The 26,201-nt window shown below is 36.8% G+C and overlaps 2 protein-coding genes across 2 annotated transcripts in view; one reads left to right on the top strand and one right to left on the bottom strand.

The window, feature by feature from the left end:
• PIK3C2A (phosphatidylinositol-4-phosphate 3-kinase catalytic subunit type 2 alpha) overlaps positions 1-26,201 on the top strand; it is a 79,972-nt gene that overhangs the window by 42,843 nt on the left and 10,928 nt on the right. Inside the window, exons 13-23 of the mRNA XM_004016121.6 lie at positions 10,144-10,255; positions 10,628-10,773; positions 12,902-13,090; positions 13,546-13,639; positions 14,121-14,215; positions 14,573-14,753; positions 17,812-17,916; positions 18,710-18,802; positions 20,214-20,343; positions 22,345-22,481; positions 25,978-26,147. Coding sequence (XP_004016170.2) covers positions 10,144-10,255; positions 10,628-10,773; positions 12,902-13,090; positions 13,546-13,639; positions 14,121-14,215; positions 14,573-14,753; positions 17,812-17,916; positions 18,710-18,802; positions 20,214-20,343; positions 22,345-22,481; positions 25,978-26,147 — 1,452 coding nt within the window. The remainder of the gene's footprint in view (positions 1-10,143; positions 10,256-10,627; positions 10,774-12,901; positions 13,091-13,545; positions 13,640-14,120; positions 14,216-14,572; positions 14,754-17,811; positions 17,917-18,709; positions 18,803-20,213; positions 20,344-22,344; positions 22,482-25,977; positions 26,148-26,201) is intronic.
• LOC114118402 (mRNA cap guanine-N7 methyltransferase) lies at positions 710-2,509 on the bottom strand. The gene has a single exon (XM_027979355.2). It carries the CDS (start codon positions 2,432-2,434, stop codon positions 1,001-1,003), a length of 1,434 nt encoding a protein of 477 aa, XP_027835156.1. The 5' UTR covers positions 2,435-2,509; the 3' UTR covers positions 710-1,000.

Below are 26,201 nucleotides of genomic sequence, written 5' to 3' on the forward strand. Positions count from 1 at the left end.
GATTTTAAGTCCATCTTTGAAACCATTTTGGGAAATGATTTAATAATTGATCTATTTAACTTATAAGAGCTGCTGGAAGATCCACTGGAGAAGGGATAGGCTATCCACTCCAGTTTTCTTGGGCTTCCCTGTGGCTCAGTTGGTAAAGAATCCGCCTGTAGTGCAGGAGGGAGACCTGGGTTTGATCCCAGGGTTGGGAAGATCCTCTGGAAAAAGGAAAGGCTACCCACTCCAGTATTCTGCCTGGAGAGTTCCATGGACTCTATACTCCGTGGGGTCACAAAGAGTCGGACACAACTGAGTGACTTTCACTTTAACCTACAATAAAATGATTAAAAAATATTCTTTCCCCATGTACTTAAATATAGCATTTTTTCATATATATGTTTTTCTTTTGTCTCTCCCCCTATATTTGAGAAGGCCATATATGATTTTTTAATTATATACCTTTCATTGGGCTCCAGTTTTATTTGACACCTGGCATAATTCTGAACTGACTAACTCTAGAGAAGAGCAGTTAAATAGATTGCTATTAATGATAAATATTTAGAACTCCTTGCTAAATACAGTCCATAACTACTCTAAAACAGAATATTGGCCACATAAAGGAGGGGGATTGTGTTCTCAATTGTCTTTAATAAATAATTGTCAGGTAATAGTTTTTTTTTTTTTTTTTTTTTTTTGGTGAAAGAACGCAGGCTTTAACACGTCATTTTATAATTTTTATGAGCTACGAGAGTGGGGGCAAATGGAATTCTTAGAACATTACTTAAAAATAGATTTTCAAAGACAAAGGTCCCATCTCATTCTTATATACACACACAAAGTTCATCTGTCACAGACAGCAAAAGTTCCATTTACACACTGACGTTTCCAGCAGCATCCTGCCCGCTGAGAATAGTTACATTTAACAAGGGCGTCAGATCTATGGAAGGTGGACCGCTCAAATCCGTTTAAGACAGAACACAGTTGCTCTGGTGCCACTGCACGTATGACGTGCTCACTGCTGCTTCTCAAATGCAAAAACCAAGTAAATACTTGTAGCTTCCCATTCTGATTTACTTAAGGTCCCCAAAGGTAGCTTCACTTGACCGTTCTTCATGTACTTTGCTGCATGTTCATAGTCACCCACCTTCTCAGAGGCAAGTCTGGAATTCTCGTTTGCAGGATATGGCTCCAGAGCCTGCATTCGTTTTAACAGCATTTTATTTTCATTGTTCTTAATCTTTTCCTCATAGAATTCCAGAAATGTTTTTTTGTAGACTAATTTCATATTGTACTTCTTCGCCATTTCATTTAATAATGGAAAGTAGACCAAGAATTCAGGGACATCCACAACACCTTCCAAGTTGAAGTCATATTTGCAGCCAAATAAAGGATAATCTCCTTTCTTCTGAAATTTCACAGTATAGATTTCATTTCCAAATGATTCTGTTTCTGAAGCTTCAAGGCGTCTTATCAATTCAAAGCTATTGGGAGTGGTACCAATAAAATAGCCTCCAGGGCTCAGTCTCTCACATGCATTTCTGAGCATGACGTCAGCTTGCTCATAGGACTCGAATGAGTAATGGCAGACAAACTGACAACTGCAGATGTCAAAGCACATTTCTTGGTCACGAAACTTATCAATTAGGAGTTCCTTTGAACAATCAGCAGTTATAAATTCTGCACTGAAAATATACTCATTATCACGACAACGGTTTTTCATGTCCTCATACCGCTGCTGACACTGTCTGACAGAAACATCAGCGATATCAGTACAAACTAGCTTGTCAATTCTTCCTTTTTTCCACTTGAGCAAATCTCCACCTTTACCACATCCTAGGTCCAAAACAGTGATATTACGTTTCTTTCTCTGTCTCACTTTTTCTAAAAATTCCCCAATGAGGACACTTTTCATCCAATTGTTAAAATTTCTTAGGTAAAAAATTCTACTTTGGCTACGCTTCTCCAAACCAACTTCCTGGAGTTCATTGTAGTGAGCAGCCACTGCTGAGCTGTGTCCTTCTTCCAAGTTCTTTTGCTTTTCAGGAACATCTTCAAGTTCTATTTTTCTCCTTTTCTGAGTGCCATCTCCAGTAGGTTCATCTTTTGGAAAACTATCAGTTTCTATTCTTCTTCTCCTTGAAATGCCTTCATCATCACCAGAACCTTTTTCCTCTGGGGCAATTTCAGCATCAAGTTTTCTTTTCTTGGATGGAGTGTCTTCCCCACAACTAGAACTTTCCTTTACAAGATCATCCTCAAACTCCATTTTTCTCTTTTTTGGTGTGTTTACTTGCCCACAAGTAGGAGCCTCTGCAGAAAGACCAGTCTCAGGAGAGGCTGTATTTTCATTAATAATGAATGATGACTCTGCTTCTGAATCTAATGATATTTTTGCTTCTTTATGAAAGATTTTTTCATGTTCTTCTGCTTTTGCAGAATTTTCCATTTTTGATTACTTAAATGATGGTCAAACTTCATGAACTGACACTTCCAGCCATCCGCGACTCTGTTTGCGGAAGCCTCAGGTAATAGTTAATGTGAGAAAATTAAATGTAATTGTGTCTATCAATTTTTATAAATGAGTCAGTTTTGAAAACCTTCATGCACTTGAAAGCAACAAGAGTCTGCTCCATTCAAGGAGTATTATCACTTTTTGCCATTTTATTTGCTTATTAATAAGTGTTTTTATTGAGTAAATGACCTTTCAAGATTCAAAAGAGTAAAGGGAAGGGCAGTTGACTTCAGTTAGACAATTAAATAGTTTGCATGTATCCAGTGCTCAGCGGTTTAAAAGAATGAACTGATGTCATTAAGCTTGAGAGTTTGCCAAGCTGTGTAGTCAATCTAGATAATGTTAGGATTTAACATTCAAAAAATGCTCAGAAATTAAGAAGGAAGATTACTTTATATATAAATACATAGAAACTGTGTTAATGATTTAGTTGTGCTCATGTGCTATAGTATAATGACCAGAAATCTTGGTCTTCAAATTCTTTTAAAATTAATTATGTTTAAGCTACAACCTGCATACAGCCTGATGAAGTTGTTACAAGAGTCAAATGATTTACAGGCATTTCAGTCAACCTCAGCAATAAATGAGTTCTTAACTCATTTTTAAATAAATGGAATTAAGCGTTTAACCTGTTGTTCCTTTATAGTTGAATCTCAGGATTACCAAATAATTGATGTGAGAAGGTTCTTTGTAGAAAAATTTCAGCTAATAGATGTAGAAAGAATGACAGAATATCAGAATTTTGCAATTTCTGTTGTTATTCAGTCGCTCAGTTGTGTTCGACTCTCTTCGACCCTATGGACTGTAGCATGCCAGGCTTCCCTGTCCTTCGCCATCTCCTGGAGCTTGTTCAGACTCATGTCCATTGAGTCAGTGATGCCATCTAACCATCTCATACTCTGTCATCTCCTTCTCCTCCTGCCTTCAATCTTTGCCAGCATCAGAGTCTTTTCTAATTGAATTGGCTCTTCGCATGAGGTGGTCCAGAAGTATTGGAGCTTCAGCTTCAGAATTGGTCCTTCCAGTGAATATTCAGGGTTGATTTCCTTGCTGTCCAAGGGACTTTCAAGAGTCTTCTCCAACACTACAGTTTGAAGGCATCAATTCTTTGGAGCTCAGCCTTTATGGTCCAACTCTCACATCCATACATGACTACTGGAAAAACCATAGCTTTGACTAGATGGACTTTTTGCCAGCAAAGTAATATCTCTGCTTTTTAGTACACTGTTTAGGTTTGTTATAGGTTTTCTTCCAAGGAGCAAGTGTCTTTTAAAAAATTTCATGGCTGCAGTAACCATCTGCAGTGATTCTGGAACCCAAGAAAATAAAGTCTGTCACTGTTTGCATTGTTTGCCCATCTTCTTGCCATAAAGTGAAGGGAGTGGATGCCATGATCTTAGTTTTTGAATGTTGAGTTTTAAGCCAGCTTTTTCACTCTCCTCTTTTGCCTTCATCAAGAGGCTGTTCAGTTCCTCTTCACTTTTTGCCATAAGGGTGGTGTCTGCATATCTGAGGTTGCAATTCCTACTGAAATAAAAGATTTAGGCCAGGAAATCTCAGTCTTGGCACTGTTGACATATTGAGCCAGATGATTCTTTGCTGTGGGAGAATGTCCTGTGCATTGTAGAATTTTTGGCAGCACCTTTGACTTCTGTCCACTAAATGCCAGTGGTACTCCCTAGTTGCCAACCAAAAAGTATCGAGACATTGCCAAATATCTAGTGGAGTCAAAAGCATTCTTGGTTGACACTGATTTAAGTCAGTTCAGTTCAGTCGCTCAGTCGTGTCCAACTCTCCACGACCCCATGAACCGCAGCACGCTAGGCCTCCCTGTCCATAACCAACTCCTGGAGTTCACCCAAACTCATGTCCATAGAGTCGGTGATACCATCCAGCCACCTCATCCTCTGTCGTCCCATTCTGCTTCTGCCCCCAATCGCTCCCAGCATCAGGGTCTTTTCCAATGAGTCAACTCTTTGCATGAAGTGGCCAAAGTATTGGAATTTCAGCTTCAGCATCAGTCCTTCCAAGGAACACCCAGGGCTGATTTCCTTCAGAATGGACTGGTTGGATCTCCTTGCAGTCCAAGGGACTCTCAAGAGTCTTCTCCAGCACCACAGTTCAAAAGCATCATTTCTTCAGCACTCAGCTTTCTTCACAGTCCAACTCTTGACATCCACACATGACCACTGGAAAAACCATAGCCTTGACTAGACGGATCTTTGTTGGCAAAGTAATGTCTCTGCTTTTGAATATGCTATCTAGGTTGGTCATAACTTTCCTTCCAAGGAGTAAGCATCTTTTAATTTCATGGCTGCAGTCACCATCTGCAGTGCTTTTGGAGCCCAAATAAATAAAGTCTGACACTGTTTCCACTGTTTCCCCATCTATTTCCCATGAAGTGTTGGGACCGGATGCCATGATCTTCGTTTTCTGAATGTTGAACTTTAAGCCAACTTCTTCACTCTTTCACTTTCATCAAGAGGCTTTTTAGTTCCTCTTCACTTTCTGCCATAAGGGTGGTGTCATCTGCATATCTGAGGTTATTGATATTTCTCCCAGCAATCTTGATTCCAGCTTGTGCTTCTTCCAGCCCAGCATTTCTCATGATGTACTCTGCATGTAAGTTAAATAAGCAGGGTGACAATATACAGCCTTGACGTACTCCCTTTCCTATTTGGAACCAGTCTGTTGTTCCATGTCCAGTTCTAACTGTTGCTTCCTGACCTGCGTACAGGTTTCTCATGAGGTAGATCCGGTGTTCTGGTATTCCCATCTCTTTCAGAATTTTCCACAGTTTATTGTGATCCACACAGTCAAAGGCTTTGGCATAATCAAGAAAGCAGAAATAGATGTTTTTCTGAAACTCTCTTGCTTTTTTGATGATCCAGTGGATGTTGGCAATTTGATCTCTGGTTCTTCTGCCTTTTCTAAAGGCATCTTGAACATCTGGAAGTTCATGGTTCACTAAACCATGGCTTGCTGAAGCCTGGCTTGGAGAACTTTGAGCATTACTTCACTAGAGTGTAGGATGAGTGCAGTTGTGCAGTAGTTTGAGCATTCTTTGGCATTGCCTTTCTTGGGGATTGGAATGAAAACCTTTTCCAGTCCTGTGGCCACTGCTGAGTTTTCCAAATTTGCTGGCGTGTTGCATGCAGCGCTTTCACAGCATCATCTTTCAGGATTTGAAATAGCTCAACTGGAATTCTATCACCTCCACTAGCTTTGTTTGTAGTGATGCTTTCTAAGGCCCACTTGACTTCACATTCCAGGATTTCTGGCTCTACAGGAGTGATCACACCATCGTGATTATCTGGGTCGTGAAGCTCTTTTTTGTACAGTTCTGTGTATTCTTGCCACCTCTTCTTAATATCTTCTGCTTCTGTTAGGTCCATACCATTTCTGTCCTTTATTGAGCCCGTCTTTGCATGAAATGTTCCCTTGGTATCTCTAATTTTCTTGAAGAGATCTCTAGTCTTTCTCATTCTGTTCTTTTCCTCTATTTCTTTGCATTGATCAAGAGGAAGGCTTTCTTATCTCTCCTTGCTATTCTTTTGGAACTCTGCATTCAAATGGGAATATCTTTCCTTTCCTGCTTTCCTTTTTGCTTCTCTTCTTTTCACAGCTATTTGTAAGGCCTCCTCAGACAGCCATTTTGCTTTTTTGCATTTCTTTTCCATGGGGATGGTCTTGATCCCTGTCTCCTGTACAATGTCATGAACCTCCATCCATAGTTCATCAGGCACTCTGTCTGTCAGATCTAGTCCCTTTAATCTATTTCTCACTTCCACTGTATAATCATAGGGGATTTGCTTTAGGTCATACCTGAATGATCTAGTGGTTTTCCCTACTTTCTTCAATTTAAGTCTGAATATGGCAATAAGGAGTTCATGATCTGAGCCACAGTCAGCTCCCAGCCTTGTTTTTGCTGACTGTATAGAGCTTCTCCATCTTTGGCTGCAGAGAATATAATCAGTCTGATTTTGGTGTTGATCATCTGGTGATGTCCATGTGTAATCTTCTCTTGTGTTGTTGGAAGAGGAAGTTTGCTATGACCAGTGTGCTCTCTTGGCAAAACTCTATTAGCCTTTGCCCTGCTTCATTCCATATTCCAAGGCCAAATTTGCCTGTTACTCCAGGTGTTTCTTAACTTCCTACTTTTGGATTCCAGTCCCCTATAATGAAAAGGACATCTTTTGGGGATGTTAGTTCTAAAAGGTCTTGTAGGTCTTCGTAGAACCATTCAACTTCAGCTTCTTCAGCGTTACTGGTTGGGGCATAGGCTTGGATTACCGTGATATTGAATGGTTTGCCTTGGAAACGAACAATGATCATTCTGTCGTTTTTGAGATTGCATCCAAGTACTGCATTTTGGACTCTCTTATTGACCATGATGGCTTCTCTGTTTCTTATAAGGTATTACTGCCCGCAGTAGTAGATATAATGGTCATCTGAGTTAAATTCACCCATTTTAGTTTATTTTAGTTCGCTGATTCCTAGAATGTTGACGTTCACTCTTGCTATCTCCTGTTTGACCACTTCCAGTTTGTCTTGATTCATGGACCTGACATTCTAGGTTCCTATGCAGTATTGTTCTTTACAGCATCGGACCTTGCTTCTATCACCAGTCACATCCACAACTGGGTATTGTTTTTGCTTTGGCTCCATCCCTTCATTCTTTCTGGAGTTGTTTCTCCACTGATCTCCAGTAGTATATTGAGCACCTTCCAACCTGGGGAGTTCCTCTTTCATTATCCTATCATTTTGCCTTTTCATGCTGTTCATGGGGTTCTCAAGGCAAGAATACTGAAGTGGTTTGCCATTCCCTTCTCCAGTGGACCACATTCTGTCAGACCTCTCCACCATGATGCGTCTGTCTTCGGTGGCCCCACATGGCATGGCTTAGTTTCATTGAATCAGACAAGGCTGTGGTCTTTGTGATCAGATTGGCTAGTTTTCTGTGATTGTGGTTTCAGTGTGTCTGCCCTCTGATGCCCTCTCGCAACACCTACCATCTTACTTGAGTTTTTCTTACCTTGGACGTGGGGTATCTCTTCACGGCTGCTCCAGCAAAGCGCAGCCGCTGCTCCTTACCTTGGACGAGGGGTATCTCCTCACAGCCGCCCCTCCTGACCTTGAATGTGGAGTAGCTCCTCTCGGTCCTCCTGCACTGGTGCAGCCACTGCTCCTTAGATGTGGAGTTGCTCCTCTCAGCTGCCACCCCTGACCTCGGACATGGGGTAGCTCCTCTCGGCCGCTGCCCCTGACCCTGGGCGTGGGGTAACTCCTCTCTGCTGTGCTTTTGCGCTGTCCGTCGCCTCATGATTTAAGTAATGATTTATTAATGCCTGTTTAGGAACCATTGTGATTAACTTTGCTGGAACTTTATAATAAATGGTTTAGACTGATAACACTTGAACAAATTTAATTATCTTAACATCACAGAAGGAGAGACACACCAAACAGTGCATGCTTTATTTGATGCATCAGGAACTAGGAGTATACAATTCCAGCTGTAAAACATTACGTATTCTTGCCATATTACTAACCTTGAATCAGCTCAGTTCTTTAGATCTAAATATTACAGAAAACATAGGAGATAAAGGGACATGCTAAAATGATAGCAGAGGAAGGCCGTCAGTAAAGGATACAGAGAAGTTTTCACAACAAAAGACTTGGATTATTTAACAAGTAACAGGATAAAAAGGAACAATGTATAGGTTAAAACAAGACTTGGTAAACTTTCTGTAAAGAGAACTAGACAGTAGTTGAGACTTTGTAGGTCATGTAGTCTCTGTCGCAGCAACGAAAGCAGTGATAGGCAACATGTCAAAGAGTGAATGTGGCTTTGTTCTAATACAGGTTAACTTACAAAAGCACATGACAGTCTGGAATTTGACCTTTGACTTAAAAGATACTTAAAAAGACATATCACCCAACAGACATGTTGGACCTGCTTGTATCCTAATTCAAACCAGCTATTAAAAAATTTTTTTAGAGGCAATCAGAGAAATTTGAATGCTGACTGTATAGCTGATCCCTTTTCTCAATGTATTAACTATTTGGCTGTCGTGCGTCTTCGCTGCTGTGCACAGGCTTCCTCTAGTTGTGGTGAGCAGGCGCTGCTCTTGTGGTACGCGGGCTTCTCATAGCAGTGGCTTCTGTTGCAGAGCACAGGCTCTAGTTGTGTGGGCTTCCGTAGTTGCTGAGCCTGGGCTTAAATGCCCCATAGCAAGTATAATCTTCCCAGAATAGGGATCAAACCCCTGTCCTCCCTGCATGGGCAGGCGGATTCTTAACCATTAGACCACCAGGGAAGTCCCTAGCTGATAACTTACAAATAGCTATTTTTAATTATTTTGTTGTGATTATGTTTAAATAACAGTATTTATCATTTAGAGACTCATAAAAGTATATGCAAATAAAATAATATAATCAGAATTTGCCTTCAGATAATCTAGCTGAGGGTGAGGGTGGCTCTAGAATAGATAGAATATAATGTCGGAAGATCTTTTTTTGGCCACCCTACATAGTTTGCAGGGTATTGGTTCCCCCACCAGGGATTGAACCTGGTCCCCTGCGGTGGAAGCACAGTCTCCTAGCTGTCAGGGAATTCCTGTGCCAAAAATTTTAAAGCTGTTAACCTGCTAGAGAAAACATAAACTGGAGTCTAGTTTTGGAAAGGATATTTACTGTATGAATAAAATGAAAAAAATTTGATGAAGCTTATAGTTTCTTCCTTTTATATATCATGTTATTTTTCAGAAATTTCATCTGTGGAAAGATATATCAATATTTTTATTGGTGAATATTTCTAATTTCAGTAGATTATAAATTGGTAGTTTAGGGCAAGTGTCAGCGTACTCCAGCTCACTGCCTGTTTTTTGTTTTGTTAGAACACAGCACACAGTTTTAAAATGTATTATTCATGGCTTCTTTTGGCCCTGTAATAGGAGAGTTGAGTCTGACAGAGATTATATAGCCCAGCTGCTACTGCTGCTAAGTCGCTTCAGTCGTGTCCAACTCTGTGCGACCCCATAGTCGGCAGCCCATCAGGATCCCGGTCCCTGGGATTCTCCAGGCCAAGAATACTGGAGTGGTTGCCATTTCCTTCTCCACAGAAGACCCCAAATATTTGCTGTCTGGCCTGTTATAGAAAAAGGTTGCTGACCCTTGGTCACGAACAGATTAAACTTCTCATCTCGAACAATCAGTACTTTGACACAAAGTAGATACTAGTTTCTTTGACATGTGTTTTTATTCTTATGGTAGAATTCAAGGAGTGGTTATGAAATCCAAACCACCACCTTGAGATATGTTTCTCTGTAGATGATGTTCAAACACTGTCCTATTTATAGAAGTTGTTTTGGGGACAGGTGACTCTGAGACTTTACCCATCTTTTCTTCTGTCCCAAGCCCCATTTCATCTTCCCTTCTTTTGTTCTAACTTCCATACTTCAGTACATTTACCTAAAGTGAAAATACACCATAGACAGTGACTCCTTCTAATATGTTCTTTCTATATACAGGATACTTAATAAATATTTGATTATTAACATTTTTAATACATTACCATGTGTTGTGAGTTTTTAATTAATTATTAAAATGAAAACCACAGTATTCTTCTGTTTATATTCATGAAGGTTTTTAACATGTGGAACTAAGCTTCTGTATCTTTGGACTTCATCACATACAAATCTTATTCCCGGAACAGTCCCAAAAAAAGGATATGTGATGGAAAGAATAGTATTACAGGTAATGATATTTCTGACACATGGAGACGTTTAAGTTTGAATTTCTTCATAAAGAATATATGTATACCATGGTCTCAGTTGTTACTAAAGAAGTCTAATTGATCTTGTTTAGATCTTAGGGTCTGTATTTAACTGTTAATAAGCCATTTCCTATTTCTGAGAAATAGTAAAAGATGCACTTATACCAGTCCCACAAATATATGTGCTATTGAGAAGTACTGATAATGGTAATCACTCTTAATAAAAGGACAGAAGCATTAATTTAATATTTGATATTTTCACCCTATTTGCTAAGACAAATCAAAAATGAGTAAATGTAGCAAATATGTGGACTTTTCAGCTGTAATTTGATCAATTTCTATTGATTTTTAAGGTTGATTTTCCTTCTCCTACATTTGATATCATTTATACTGCTCCTCAAGTGGACAGAAGCATTATACAACAACATAACTTAGAAACTTTGGAGAATGATGTGAAGGGGAGACTTCTTGGTATTCTTCACAGAGACTCATCACTTGGGTATGCTCCTTTAATTCTCTTGCCTGATTGTCTCTTACAATGTAAAGTTCAAGTTAATGGTTTATTAAATGTCCTGATTTAGTTCATGATTTAGCAGTGTTCCTGATATGGAAAGTTTTCTTTTTCTGTTTTTAGTTGTATAAAAAGACTGTATAACTGCATAAAATTTAGAAATTTGTATAAGTCAAACTTTCTGTGTAATCAAATGCAAATAACAGATTGGGGACTATAACCTATTTCCTTAATATATGAAGAATCTTTTTATATAAGTAGAAAAACCGACAACACAGTGGTAGACAAAGAATATGACTAGGTTTTTCTTTGGAAAAGAAATACAACCCTTTTAAATGTCTGAAAAAAATGTTCAGCCTCTCAGTAATCAAAGAGTTTTAAATTAATTCAAGCTACCATTTCACATGTCAGATTGTTGAAAATTAAAATGTCTCATTATATGAGGTGTTGATAGAATATAGAAAAATAGGAATTAAACTGTTGGCAGAACTCTTAAAAGCTTTGGGAGAGCAATTTGGCAAAGTCTATTAAGGTCACAGTGTCCATAATCTGTGACCTAACAATTCCACTTCCAGATATAGTATTATTTTAAAGAAAACCCTTTTATATTTGCTTGTGGAGACAAGAATATTTCTTGCAGTATTTATTTGGGTTGTTGTAAAATGGATATACACGTTCATTAATGGGTTAAATTATGGTACATTTATCTAACATCACTATGTAACTATTAAGAATGAAGTTATGGCTGTTATTAATATATAAGATATTAAATGAAGAAAGCAAGTAGGATAGTATGTATAGTGTGTTCAGTTCAGTTCAGTCACTCAGTTGTGTCGAACTCTTTGCAACGCCATGGACTACAGCACGCCAGGCATCCCTGTTCATCACCAAATCCTGGAGTCCACCCAAACTCATGTCCATTGAGTCAGTGATGCCATCCACCATCTCATTCCTCTGTCGTCCCCTTCTCCTCCTGCCTTCAGTCTTTCCCAGCATCAGGGTCTTTTTCAGTGAGTCAGTTCTTCTCATCAGGTGGCCATAGTATTGGAGTTTCAGCTTTAGCATCAGTCCTTCCGATGAATACTCAGGACTGCTCTCCTTTAGGATGGACTGGTTGGATCTCCTTGCAGTCCAAGGGACTCTCAAGAGTCTTCTCCAACAACACAGTTCAAAAGCATCAATTCTCGGTGCTCAGCTTTCTTTGTAGTCCAACTCTCACATCCATACATGACTATTGGAAAAACCATAACTTTGACTAGACGGACTTTGGTTGGCAAAGTAATGTCTCTGCTTTTGAATATGCTGTCTAGGTTGGTCATAACTTTCCTTCCAAGGAGTAGCATCTTTTAATTTCATGTTATCATTAACATAAAGGAAAGAGAATTTGATATCTACACCTTTGTATATGCTTCTATAAAAATAGATTAACTCTGAAAGAATATACTAGGTGAGGCAGTTGCCACTGGGAGAGGAACTGGAAGGAGAGAAACCTAATTGTGTGCCTTTTTGCAATATTTTAATTTTTTTCTTCATATTCCACATGTAATGAATACATTTTAGTTCACTGCATGGATTATAAACACAAAGGTAGATAGATGGGTAGTGAAATAGTGAAATATTTCACATAAACATTTGTCATTAAGAGTCAATTGGAATCTCCAAAACAGATTTTTATTTTGAATATTCCTCAAATGAGCTCTGTATTCATTGTCTAAAATTTTGTAGTAGTATTTGATTTTGACATGACTTTTCATCTTACTTGTATAAAATGATAAAATCCTTGCTTTTAGAGTAGGTTCTCCTTATTCAACTCTAATTTCTAGTGCCTGGCATCTGGTTAGAGCTCAATAAATTTTATTATGCCGAATTATCCTTCAGTTTCTTAACTAAGACTCTTCTCTCAAAGTAGAATGATTTCTTTCTATCCCCCAAATTAGGGTAGATTAGTGGTGTTTGATGAACATTCTGTTTTTCTATCCCAAATTAGTATTAATGATTCTACCAAGAAGTGGCTGTCGTAAAAGGAATGCATTTCTCCTTTGTATTTTTAATCACTGAGATTATAACTGTCATTATGGTATCACTGAGAAGTAATTTAATTGTATTATGTATTTAGACTTTCTAAAGAAGATAAAGCCTTTTTGTGGGAGAAACGTTATTATTGCCTCAAACACCCAAATTGTCTTCCTAAAGTACTTTCAAGTGCCCCAAACTGGAAATGGGTTAATCTTGCCAAAACTTATTCATTGCTTCAGCAGTGGCCTCCATTGCATCCACTGACTGCCTTGGAGCTGCTTGATTCAAAGTAAGTTAACTGTGGTTGAATTTATTTTTTCTGTTTTATTGTTGTCAATTTTTCTGGCAAGATATTATTTACAGGATTAGTTCCCTTTGTTTTAATGTGGAAGCAGTGTAATATAAATGTGTAAATGCATATTTCTATACACATCTGTGTTCAGGTTATTAAAAAGGGATGTCATATCATTGAAAACTAATCTAGAGAAGTTGTAAATTTTGAATAATTTGTTTTATGATATGGGTCAGAATTTATTTTCATGATCTTAAAGTTTTCTAAACAGTCACAAAATTGGATTTGTCTATAGGACAATATGATTTTTTCCTAAGAAAAAAGATGAAATACATTGCTTTTCAATAGCTATTTGAGCTTTCTTTGTCAGGAATGAATTGAGATTGTGTCTTCGGGGAAAACAGGTTCATTAGAAATCATCGTCAAATCTTGATTTTGTGGTATGCTTCTAGATTTGCTGATCAGGAAGTGAGGTCCCTGGCTGTGACCTGGATTGAGGCTATTAGCGATGATGAGCTTACAGATCTTCTTCCACAGTTTGTGCAGGTAAGTTTTTTACTAGGTTATCTACCCTTCTTACGCTCTCTCCAGTTTTTATGAGTAGGGAGGGATCTTGCTAAGGGATCTCATTTCTGTTTTGATTAAAAGTATTGAATACTTTTGTTCAGTGGGGATGTTAAAGTGCGTTGCGTTTGAATTTAGTGTGAAATTTTTTCTACTATTGTCAGCTGCCTTGCTTGAATACTATATATATATATATGTACCTAGAGACTTGAGGTTTTCTTTCCTTTTTTTTTTTTAAATTGGCCACTTAAACATAGCTAATAATGTTAATCCCAAGTCAGTGTACTTTTCTGCCTGATTTCATTAATTTCACCTAAATTAATTAATGTTTCATTTTTCATTAGTATCATCTTTCCTCAACAAGAGTAATCCTTGATTTATATAGTTTATATTTTGATAATTTTATCCTAACAATGTAGTATGGGTTTGACAACTACTGATTCTTATTTTTCTTTGCATGTAGGCTTTGAAATATGAAATTTACTTGAATAGTTCATTAGTGCACTTCCTTCTGTCCAGAGCGTTGGGAAATATACAGATAGCACACCATTTATATTGGTAAGATTTAAATTTTCTTAAGTACTTTATTTCTGTTCCTATTATTTGTGCAAATGACACTCAAAAGTCTAAACAGTATGCTCAGACTATTTGCTGTTGATACCAGATGTTTTATTGAAGTGACTATTGTAAAGAAGCTAAGTTTTTATGTATTTAGAAATAACACCAGAAGTAACAGAACCCTCTATTGCAGAATTACTTGGCATGTTAGATCTCTGTAATATTGAAAGAGTTTTTCTTGCTTGTATAGCTTAAAATTAATTCCTAGATATCCCAAATTAAACTTTTTAAGCTGATTTTTGAGAGACATTAATCTAGGTCTTGAAAGCGGCTGACATAAATATTTTGCTGTATTAGGCTCCTCAAGGATGCTCTGCATGATGCACAGTTTGGTGCCCGATATGAACATGTTTTGGGTGCTCTCCTCTCAGTAGGAGGAAAAGGACTCAGAGAAGAACTTTTGAAGCAAACAAAGCTTGTACAGCTTTTAGGAGGAGTAGCAGAAAAAGTAAGACAGGCTAGTGGATCAGCCAGACAGGTATGTACCCACAGAGAGAACATAAATGTTTTGATGTTAAAGACTCTTCGCAGTGCTGACAAGTTAAGCTTTTATTCTTTTTCAGTAGACATCCAGCAGAACTTACCTATGCTGTCTTAAGCAGATTAATTCAAAGGTTGCTTAAAATCTATTGGAAAAGATTTTAAATCCTAACTCAGTTCCCTTTCATTTCCATGCTTATTAATTTCTTTCCGATCAAAATTGTTCTTTTGAGTTTGTTTCGTATTGTTTTGCTTTCTCACTTTTTTGTGATTATAAAAGTAATAAAAATGTATGAATTGATGCTACTGTTGAAGAAGTTCAAATGGATAAGCTTACAAGCTTACAGAGTAAAAAATTAGGACGTTTCCAGTTTGGGTTTTTCCCTGTGGGTATCTTCATAGTTTATATCCTGCTTGGTCATTTTATATGGCTTTACACATATATACACTTAAGTGTATATACAAGTTTTTGGAGTTAAAGAATTATAATTATAGAAACATATATATACACATATGGGGTTGTTTGTTGTTTTTTTTTTTTTTAGCTAAAATTCACTATTTTAACCAAAGTGTACAGTTCATTGATTGTTAGTACATTTATAGTGTATTGCAATTACCACCGCTATCTATTCCAGAATATTTTCATCACAACAGAAAGAGAGCCTATATATACCACAAACCCCCTCACTCCTTATTCCCCTCTCCTCCCAGGTCCTGTTAAGAGCTAATATGTTTTCTATCTCTATGGATTTACCTATTTTGGACATTTCATATAAATGTAATCATGCAGCATGTGGCCTTTTGTGTCTAATTTTTTAGCCTAATGTTTTAAAGATTCATTTATATTCTGGCAGGTGTATTTAATAGTGTTCCATTGGGTAAATAATAGCACATTTTCTTTATCCATTCATCTATTGATGGACATCAAACTTGTTTCTATTATGTGACTATTGCTGAATAGTGCCGCCGTGAATATTTGTGTGTAAGTTCTTTGTTTGAACATCTGTTTTCACTTTGCCTAGGAGTAGAATTACTATATCATATAGTAATTCTATGTTTTTTGAGGAACCACTGAACTGTTTCCTAAAGTAGCTTCACCATTTTATAATTCTGGTATAATACTTGTAAGGTATGAGGGTTCAGTGGTAAAGAATCCGCCTGCTAATGTAGGAGATTCAGGAGACATACGGGTTCAGTCCCTGGGTCGGGAAGATCCCGTGGAGAAGGAAATGGCTACCTACTTCAGTATTCTCCCCTGGAAAACACCGTGGACAGAAGAGCCTGGCAGGCTACAGTCCATGGCTTCCCAAAGAGTCGAACATGACTTAGTGACAATAACAAAAAAACAAATGAGGGTTTCATTTTCTCCATATCCTCACCACAATTTATTTTTAGTTTTTTTAAACTATAGTCATCCTAGTGGATGTGTAGTGGTATCTCATGGTAGTTTTGATTTGCATTTGTCTAATGGCTAATGATTTGGAGCTTATTTTCATTTGTTTGTTGGCCGTTTGTATTTCTTCTGTGGAGAAATTTCTAAGTCCTTTTTAATTGATTTGTCTTTTTATTGTTGAATTGTTAGAGTTCTTTATGTATTCTGGACACTATCAGATACACTGTTTGTAAATATTTTCTCCCATTTTGTGTATTTTTATTTCCTTCGTAATGTACTTTGATGCACAGAAGATTTTAATTTTATGAAATCTAATTTTTTTTTCTTTTGTTGCTTGTTCTTTTACTATCCTGTCTAAGAATTCATTGTCAAATCCAAGGTCACAATGATGTACACTTACGTTTTCTAGGAGTTTTATAGGTTCACTTTTAAAAAGTCTTTGATCCATTTTGAGGTTATTTTTGTTGTTATTTGTTTGCTTTGTTCTATGAGCTAAGAGTCCCAACTTCATTCTTTTACGTGTGGTTATCCAGGTGTTGCTACACCATCTGCTAAAGGAACTGTTCTTTCCTATTGAATAAACTCAGCACCATAGTTGAGAATCTGTTGACCATAGTTGTATGGGTTTATTTCTGGACTCTCAGTTCTGTTCCATTGATCTATATCTCTGTCTTCACACTGTGCTTTTTTCATTACATAGCTTTGTAGCAGGTTTTGAAATCAGAAAGTGTGAGTCCTCCAACTTTTTGTTTTTCAAGATTGTTTGGCTGTTTGGAAGTCCCTTATAATACTATATGAATTTTAGTATCAGCCTTCCCATTTCTGCAAAAAGAGCAGTTGGAGTTTTGATAAAGATTGTGTTGAATTTGTAGATCAATATTTGGGAAATATCACAATCTTATAATTAATAAGTCTTTTAGTTCATGAACGTGGGGTATCTTTGATCTTTAATTTCTTTTAGCAATAATGCTTTTTTAATTTGTAAATTGCTTTTTTTTTTGACTTGGAGAATTCATGTCAGTACATATAATTACACTTTTTGTTTCTTAATGAGAACATAGTATTACAAGGTATGGTAGCATAAATTATGAACCATTACATCTATGCAGGTTGTTTATACATTTTTCTTTTCCTGAACAGTTCTGTGATGAACTTGAATGTGTGTTTGCCCTTTTGCCAGTATTCCTTTATAGGATAATCCTACAGATGAAATAATTCAGTCAAGAGCTAATTCATTTTCAGTTATAATCATTTATATTAAATTACAATGTCAAAAACAAAAATTAACCAGTGAAGACTCCACTCCCCACCAATAGATTATGAAAGTATCTATTTCTGACCCTGTTCCCAGCACTGGATGTTATCTTAAATTTTTCATGTTAGATAAAAATTGGTATCTTGTTATTATTTAATCTCTATTTGTTTATTTGACTGTTAGTATTAACAAATATGTTAAATATGAGCATATGTACTTCCCCCTTATGTTTATAGTCTTTGCTGTAAATTTTATTTTTATAGTAAAATTAACTTTCTTTAGCAACAGCTGTTTTTGACCACATGACAGTTGGGCATTTAAAAAATTGGGTCCACATCATGCTTTTGTTGTCTGAAAAGTAGGTCTTCATTTTCATTATGTACTTAAAATATCAATTTCTTTAACTAGGTTGTCCTCCAAAGGAGTATGGAACGAGTGCAGTCCTTTTTTCTAAAAAGTAAATGCCGTCTTCCTCTCAATCCAAGTCTTGTGGCAAAAGAATTAAATATTAAGGTGACATAAAATACTTTAGTTCATATTACATTTTCAAATATTGTGTAATAAAAAGGCAGGTGGGCAGCTATGCTTAAGGCAAATGCAGTACATAGGTTGGTTATAAGTGCATAGGTTGGTTATAAGTACTTCTGGTTGTGTGTTTGTGTAAGATCTGTTTTTATCTCAGTATATGCTTATCTAATTACCATTCCTGAACAAAAAAGGAGAATGAAATTATTTATTGACTTGAAATAAATTATTTTTGCTATGGTATAATAGTTGCATATGTTATAATTCCAATGGTAAAACTCATCAGTCACAGGTAGGCAGTTTTTTACCTTCCTTGTGAATGGCCATGTGGACTCTTCAAAGGTTTATAACACTTTTTAGAGTCATTAAAAAGTAGTTGTAATATCAAAATTGAGTAATTGTATTTTTAATTGGGCTAATAATAATACAAATAATGGATTTTTCTCTAACATGAGTTCAGCAAAAGCAACCAGTTAATTCATCCATTAGAGTCTTATTTTGAAAGGAGTCTCAGATTTAATTTTTTTAAAGTTGACATATGGCTACTCTTCATTGGACTATAACGGGGTGACTGGGTTGTATGTATGTCACTGAAGGTGGGGGTAGTGGGGATTACATTTTCCCTTTGGATTTTGTTTGTTGTTTTTTTAAAATTACTCTCACAGTCTTAAATTAGTTTTTTAACCAGTTTAATTTTAAATTTGATGTCTGCTAATGAGTTTGTTCAGTTTATTTTCATTTCCGTATTATCATTTTAATGCTTAACGTATTATATTTGTAGTCATGTTCCTTCTTCAGTTCTAATGCTGTGCCCTTGAAAGTCACAATGGTGAATGCTGATCCAATGGGGGAAGAAATTAATGTCATGTTTAAGGTGAGCAGAATAAGGTGACTTTGTTTGTTTGTAATTTAAAAATTCTTTTCTCAAATTCCTTTTTGAGAATTGGAAAAGTAATTTTATTCAGTGTTTAATGAAATTGAATAGCTGTGAAAAATTATTACTGCTATAAACTGTCTCCAAATGGATTTGGGAACAAGTGCAACTCTGGGCTAGAGCTGCTGCATATGGCCATCTCATGCTAGTTAAGTATATCACAGCTCCAGGTAGTGCCTTTCACCCAGAGTATGATGTAAACGGTACACCTTAGAGATGTGCAGAGTGAAATGGCAAAACTATGAACTGGCACTGTTTTTGAAAACATGTAACTTACCTGTGGAAATCTGTTACCAATCAGAGCTTCCAGGTGCATGGTAAAGGGGCAGCAGTAAAGAATCTTCCTGCCAGTGCAGGAGACTTAAGAGACATGGTTCGATCCCTGGGTCAGGAAGATCCCCTAGAGAAGGAAATGGCAACCCACTCAGTATTCTTGACTGGAAAATTCAGTGGACAGAGGAGCCTGGCAGGCTACAGTCCATTGGATTGCAAAGAGTCAGACACAACTGAGCATGCACACACATGCATTAGCAATCAACGTTTTCTCTGTTGCAATCACAGTTAGTATTATTTTTAGGAAAGAATGTAGAGATTTAGTTAATTCAATGAGTTTGATTAGTCAACCACCTTTGATATATATAGCAAGTTCCCATATACTCAGATCTGGTTTTGGACTCCATTTTATTTTACTGATGTCTTTGCCTTTTCCTAAAACAGTCTCATCTTTTTGAATACAGTAATTTTGTATGTTGTAATTTTTTTAAGGCAAATTAACTCTTTTTTTCCCCCCGTAATTTTCTTGGCTCATCTCAAAAATATATTTATCATTAATGTGTTTTTAAACTTATTTTATCTAATTTAAGAAGAAAATGAAAACTTGATGTAATTCCAGTTGGAATTCATTTTTGGAGAGCTAACTTTTTTTTAAAGTAAACTGATCATTGTAGATTCATAGTTCACTTTAAGAAATTACACAGAAATCCTGCATACCCTCTACTCAATGATATTATCTTATACAATATTGCAGTTAGGATGTTGACATCGATACAGTCAAGATATGAAATATTTTGATCATCAAAAAGATCCCCCATATTGCCCCTTTAAAAAATTGAATATAATACTTATACTGTAAAACCCAGTCTTTTAAAGTGTACAGAACAGGAAATTGAGACATAAAGAAGTTAAGTAACTTTCTCTGGGATGCTGCAGAAGAATAAAAAGATGGTTCAGTTCATTTTATTCTTTACTCTTTTCTCTATTCCCTTCTCCCTACTCCTCCCCCCTTTTTTATATGTAATCTATTAAGGCTTTTGGAAATATACAAGTTTCATTTTGCTTCCTCGATTTCAAGGTTGGTGAAGATCTTCGGCAAGATATGTTAGCTTTGCAAATGATAAAGATTATGGACAAGATCTGGCTTAAAGAAGGACTAGATCTGAGGATGGTAATTTTCAAATGTCTCTCAACTGGCAGAGATCGAGGTAAATCTGTTAGATGTAGTCTTTTTTTTTTCCCTTGGATAATGCTCAGAGTGTTCATGCTCGCATGGTCCTGATGCTGGTCTATGATCTCAACCATATCGCTTTGCTTTCTCAGGTTAGAATGTATAGACTTTATCTTATCAAAAGGAAATCAGGTCAGAGACTTCCCTCATGGTCCACTGGTTAAGACTCTGCCTTTCCTCTACAAAGGGGCACAGGTTCGATCCCTGGTCAGAATAATTCCTCAAAAAGGGGGCAATCAAGTAAATTTTAAGAATTCTTGCTGATATTCTATAATAACCCAATGAGTAGCCCTGATCTTGCAAGACAGTACGTCTTGTAAAATAGAAGTCACTTTATCAAGAGAGATTCCTTAATATGAGTCTGTCATTTGCTTGGATTAGTTTTTCTGTCACCATACTTATTTCATATAGTTGAGCTCTTTTCTCTTATGGAATTCTGTGTAATTTTGTAGGCAATGAACTTCCTCCTTTTTATGTTGTTTCTAACACAAGGCTTACCTTGTGCCTTGCCTTGTGCTAAAGCTTTGCATTTGTGTTATCTTTCTGTGTCCTTATTTTTCAAATGAAGAAACCACATTCACATGGTTAAAAACTGAAGTTTTTAACAAGCACCTCAGCCTAAAATAATCAGTGTATAGTAATCCTCCCTTCTCCAGGTTCTGCAGTTGTCTTTAATACTTACCAGACATTGCGTCTTCTCTGCTAGATTCATTTTAAGTTCCCTTAGAGGATAATTGTACTTTGTATCATTATGAACTTTTATCCACTGTTTTGTACATAGTAGTTTGTATGTGTATGTGTTTGATAAAGAAATTAGAAATTTGTATGTATATTAAAAATTTGATTAATCATACTCATAAAATCGGGATGCAGATATTCATTGAAAGAGCATGTCACTGTGAACTATAAATCAGATGATGTAATTAAGCAACATAAAAGATTCAAATGAATTCACTCTGCCATGTGTGACTAGACTACTGGGATTATAACCTGGCCCTGAATGCTTTCTTTTGAATGCCTTCTTTTGGAATGGCCTGGAAACCTTAGCCTAGTCCTTTCTTCAGAGCAGGTCTCTGTATCTGTATCTTTATTCTATATACACATATAGTAAAATATCCATATAGCCTGTAATAGAATAAATTGGAATCCTAATTTTCACCCACACCTCTTGGCAGCCTGGCCCCAGAATATAACCATTTACATAGGTTTCTGAGACTACTTTTTTTTTATTTTTAAATTTTTTTTGCCATATCGCACAGCATGCAGGAATCTTAGTTCCCTGACTAGCGATTGAACTTGTGACCCCAGCAGTGAAACTCTGAGTCCTAACTCAGAGAATTCTCTAACTCAGGGAATTCTCTTTCTGAGACTATTTTGTGTATGTTCCAACATACATAATAGTCTTTTTTTTAAACACAAAAGGTACAGTTCTCTATGTGGATTTGTGTTTCAAGACATATATTTTTGAGATTTTTCTACATAAGTATAGCATTTACATTTCAGTAAGGAAGAGAAAACATGTACCTGAGACTCAGACACATCACAAAGACCATCTTAATCTGTTCTTCCCTTTGAAAGGGCTTCCTATACTCTGAAACACTCTTACATTGCCCAGATACATGCTATAGAGAAGCTTCTTTTGTGCTGAAATGGGACAGCATATATCTTATAAGTAGCTTTATTAGTGGAATCAGTTTTACCTAGTTTGTAATTAAAATTGTTACTCTTTGTGGGGGTAGCACATGGATATACAGATATAAAGTCTCAAATAGTCAAATTCAGTTTTATATCTTGGGTACTTTTGAAAATAAAATTGATTTTTATATTGATAATTTTGATTGTTCACACTTCCTAGTATGGGCTGCCAGAGTTGATTTTTTTTTAATGATTATTCTTAACTGGTATCTTATGTCAAACATCAAAAGCTGTGCATTTGCAGGGATACATTTTCACATGTCTTAATGTTTTGTTGCTAAAGGCATGGTGGAGCTAGTTCCTGCTTCAGATACCCTCAGGAAAATCCAAGTGGAATATGGTGTGACTGGATCCTTTAAAGATAAACCGCTTGCTGAGTGGCTGAGGAAATACAACCCTTCTGAAGAGGAATATGAAAAGGTAATTAACTAGTCTCCATATTCTCAACTGCTTTCATTTTCCAGCTCTTGTGACTAGTCATTCAGTTTTAAGTTGTGAAAACAGCATTTTTCTCCAAGTAAAGAAAAGAATAAAAAACAGAATGCTTTTAATGGCAAGGATCTGAGTGAAACCAATACTAAATTACAAAAAAAGATAAAAATTCCAAACATATATTTAGAGGCCAGCAAAACCAGAGGTATTTTTATAACACAGACTGTTGTATTTCATGAAAATATGTTAATAGAAGATTGTGAAGAAGTAGAAGATTCAAGCTCTCTGAGCTTGAATTCAGGTCCCAAGTCACTGACAAACTATAAGAATCGGTTGACTTAACCTCTTGTGCATCAGTGATCTTTGCTATAAAACAGTATAGTATATATTATGACTGTAAAAAATAATGTATAAGATAATTGTGAAAATTAAATGAATTAATATATGTAAAGCACTACATAAAATAAATTCTATAATTGATATTCTTCCTGTAGGAGGCATCAAGTTTTTGTTTAGTATACTTTTGAATTACATAATAGGAAAGGGAAATCTCTTAGCACATAAGGCTTCTAACAATCCTAAATTGATCTAAGAAAGACTCAAGAACACTTTTAATGGTGATACAGTTTTAATGGTGATGCATGTTTGTGTGTATATGTCATATTGAATTTATTTAAAATCTTATAACAAAAGAATGATGTAAATACTATTTACACTAATGTAAATAGTATGAGTGTGTATGTAGAGAGAGACTAGTGCAATGCCTGGTTTGTGATAAGTGCTGTGTAAACATATGCTCTTATCATCACCATTATCATCACTAATAATGTCTACAGAGTTATGGAATAAAATGAATCCCTTGAGCATGTAGTGCCTTATGATTTTCACTCAGAAATGTGGTGTCTTGAGAATAAATGCATGTGCTTTTAACTCAACATTAATAAAATGAAGATCATGATATCTGGTCCCATCACTTCATGGCAAATAGAAGGGAAAAAAGTGGAAGCAGTGACAGATTTTATTTTCTTGGGCTCCAAAATCACTCAGATGGTGATTGCAACCAGCAAATTAAAAGATGCTTGCTCCTTGGAAGGAAAGCTATGACAAACCTTGGCAGCATACTAAAAAGCTTTTTAATCACTTTTAATCACATCACTTTTCCCACCAATGTTCATATACTCAAAGCTACAGTTTTTCCAGTAACTATGTATAGATTTGAGAGTTGGACTATAAAGAAGTCTGAGCACCAAAGAATTGATGCTTTCAAATTGTGAAGCTAGAGAAGATTCTTGAAAATCCCTTGGACTGCACAGAGATCAAACCAGTCAATCCTAAAAGAAATCAATCCTGAATATTCATTGGAAGGGCTGATGCTGAAGCTGAAGCTGCAGTACTTTGGCCACCTGATGTGAAGAGTCAACTCATTGGAAAAGACCCTGATGCTGGAAAAGGCTGGAGGCAAAAGGAGAAGGGGGCAGTGGAGGATGGAATGGTTAGATTAGTATCACTGATCCAATGGATATGAATTTTAGCAAACTCTGGCAGATGGTGAGGACAAAGGAGTGGGGTGTGCTGCATTCTGTGAGGTCGCAAAGTGAGTGAACAACATGTGCTTTACATTAAAATGTGCATTGTATACAATTGTATCCTTCTACGTGAACTTCCTGACGTTCAAGCTGGTTTTAGAAAAGGCAGAGGAACCAGAGATCAAATTGCCAACATCCGCTGGATCATGGAAAAAGCAAGAGAATTCCAGAAAAACATCTATTTCTGCTTTATTGACTATGCCAAAGCCTTTGACTGTGTGGATCACAATAAACTGTGGAAAATTCTGAGAGAGATGGGAGTACCAGACCACCTAACCTGCCTCTTGAGAAATATGTATGCAGGCCAGGAAGCAACAGTTAGAACTGGACATGGAACAACAGACTACTTCCAAATAGGAAAAGGAGTACGTCAAGGCTGTATACTGTCACCCTGCTTATTTAACTTCTATGCAGAGTACATCATGAGAAATGCTGGGCTAGAAGAAACACAAGCTGGAATCAAGATTGCTGGGAGAAATACCAATAACGTCAGATATGCAGATGACACCACCCTTATGGCAGAAAGTGAAGAGGAACTCAAAAGCCTCTTGATGAAAGTGAAAGAGGAGAGTAAAAATGTTGGCTTAAAGCTCAACATTCAGAAAACGAAGACCATGGCATCTAGTCCCATCACTCCATGGGAAATAGATGGGGAAACAGTGGAAACAGTGGCAGACTTTATTTTTTGGGGCTCCAAAAGCACTGCAGATGGTGACTGCAGCCATGAAATTAAAAGACGCTTACTCCTTGGAAGGAAAGTTAAGACCAACCTAGACAGCATATTCAAAAGCAGAGACATTACTTTGTCGACTAAGGTCCGTCTAGTCAAGGCTATGGTTTTCCAGTAGTCATGTATGGATATGAGAGTTGGATTGTGCAGAAGGCTGAGCGCCGAAGAATTGATGCTTTTGAACTGTGGTGTTGGAGAAGACTCTTGAGAGTCCCTTGGACTGCAAGGAGATCCAACCAGTCGATTCTGAAGGAGATCAGCCCTGGGGTTTCTTTGGAAGGAATAATGCTAAAGCTGAAACTCCAGTACTTTGGCCACCTCATGCAAAGAGCTGACTCATTGGAAAAGACTTTGATGCTGGGAGAGATTGGGAGCAGGAGGAGAAGGAGACGACAGAGAATGAGATGGCTGGATGGCATCACCGATTCGATGGATTTGAGTCTGAGTGAACTCCGGGAGTTGGTGATAAACAGGGAGGCCTGGCGTGCTGCAATTCATGGGGTCGCAAAGAGTCAGACACGACTGAGTGGCTGAACTGACTGACTGACTGATGTGATATTATATTATTAATTTAATCCCTGGGACAGGCGGGGCTAACATGAAAGTTCTTCCAGCTTTGAGAAACTTGATGATGACACATAGTCACTAAATGGATGACAAAGCACATTCATTATATTATTAGATGTTTAAAGATATAAGTTTACTTTCTTTACACATGTCATTCCTACACGCCAAAAAAGGAAAAAAAAAATCCTTTATTTAGATTAATCTTTGTTCCAGTGTTAAACAGCTTGTGGTAAGGAGCAGAGCCTGTGAAGAGCAGGGTTCCAGAAACGTGATGCTTAAAAGATGTTCCAAGGCACGTTATACCCTAAGTAGAGACTGGCAGAATCTCTACCTGCTGTGAAACAAAAGCTAGACAGAAGGGGCAATAACTCTTAGAAGGGTGTTTACTTTTGAAAAACTGGTATCTGTTACCATAACCCAGTTTACAAACTATTGAGAAAGTAGAATAGAATTGTGTTTTCAATGAGTGATAAATTACTTTAATCTTTGTAACCCTGCCTCCTTTAAAAGTAATCTTTTTCCTAAGATAATTTTATTTTCCCTTTATTTTTCCTTCCTAAGATAATTTTATCTTTCCTAAGATAATTTATCTTTATTATAGGCTTCTGAGAATTTTATCTATTCTTGTGCTGGATGCTGTGTAGCCACCTATGTTTTAGGCATCTGTGATCGACACAATGACAATATAATGCTTCGAAGCACAGGACACATGTTTCATATTGACTTTGGAAAGTTTTTGGGCCACGCCCAGATGTTTGGTAGCTTCAAAAGGTACTACTATTGTTATTATTGCTAAAGAAAATAGAGGCACTTCCTATTTCACAA

The sequence above is a fragment of the Ovis aries genome, chromosome 15, assembly GCF_016772045.2.
Source record: "Ovis aries strain OAR_USU_Benz2616 breed Rambouillet chromosome 15, ARS-UI_Ramb_v3.0, whole genome shotgun sequence".
Taxonomy (NCBI): Eukaryota; Metazoa; Chordata; class Mammalia; order Artiodactyla; family Bovidae; genus Ovis; species Ovis aries.

What these genes read in the sequence shown, in the direction of transcription:
- LOC114118402 (XM_027979355.2), bottom strand. Translation starts at nt 2,434, where the DNA reads ATGGAAAATTCTGCAAAAGCAGAAGAACATGAAAAAATCTTTCATAAA.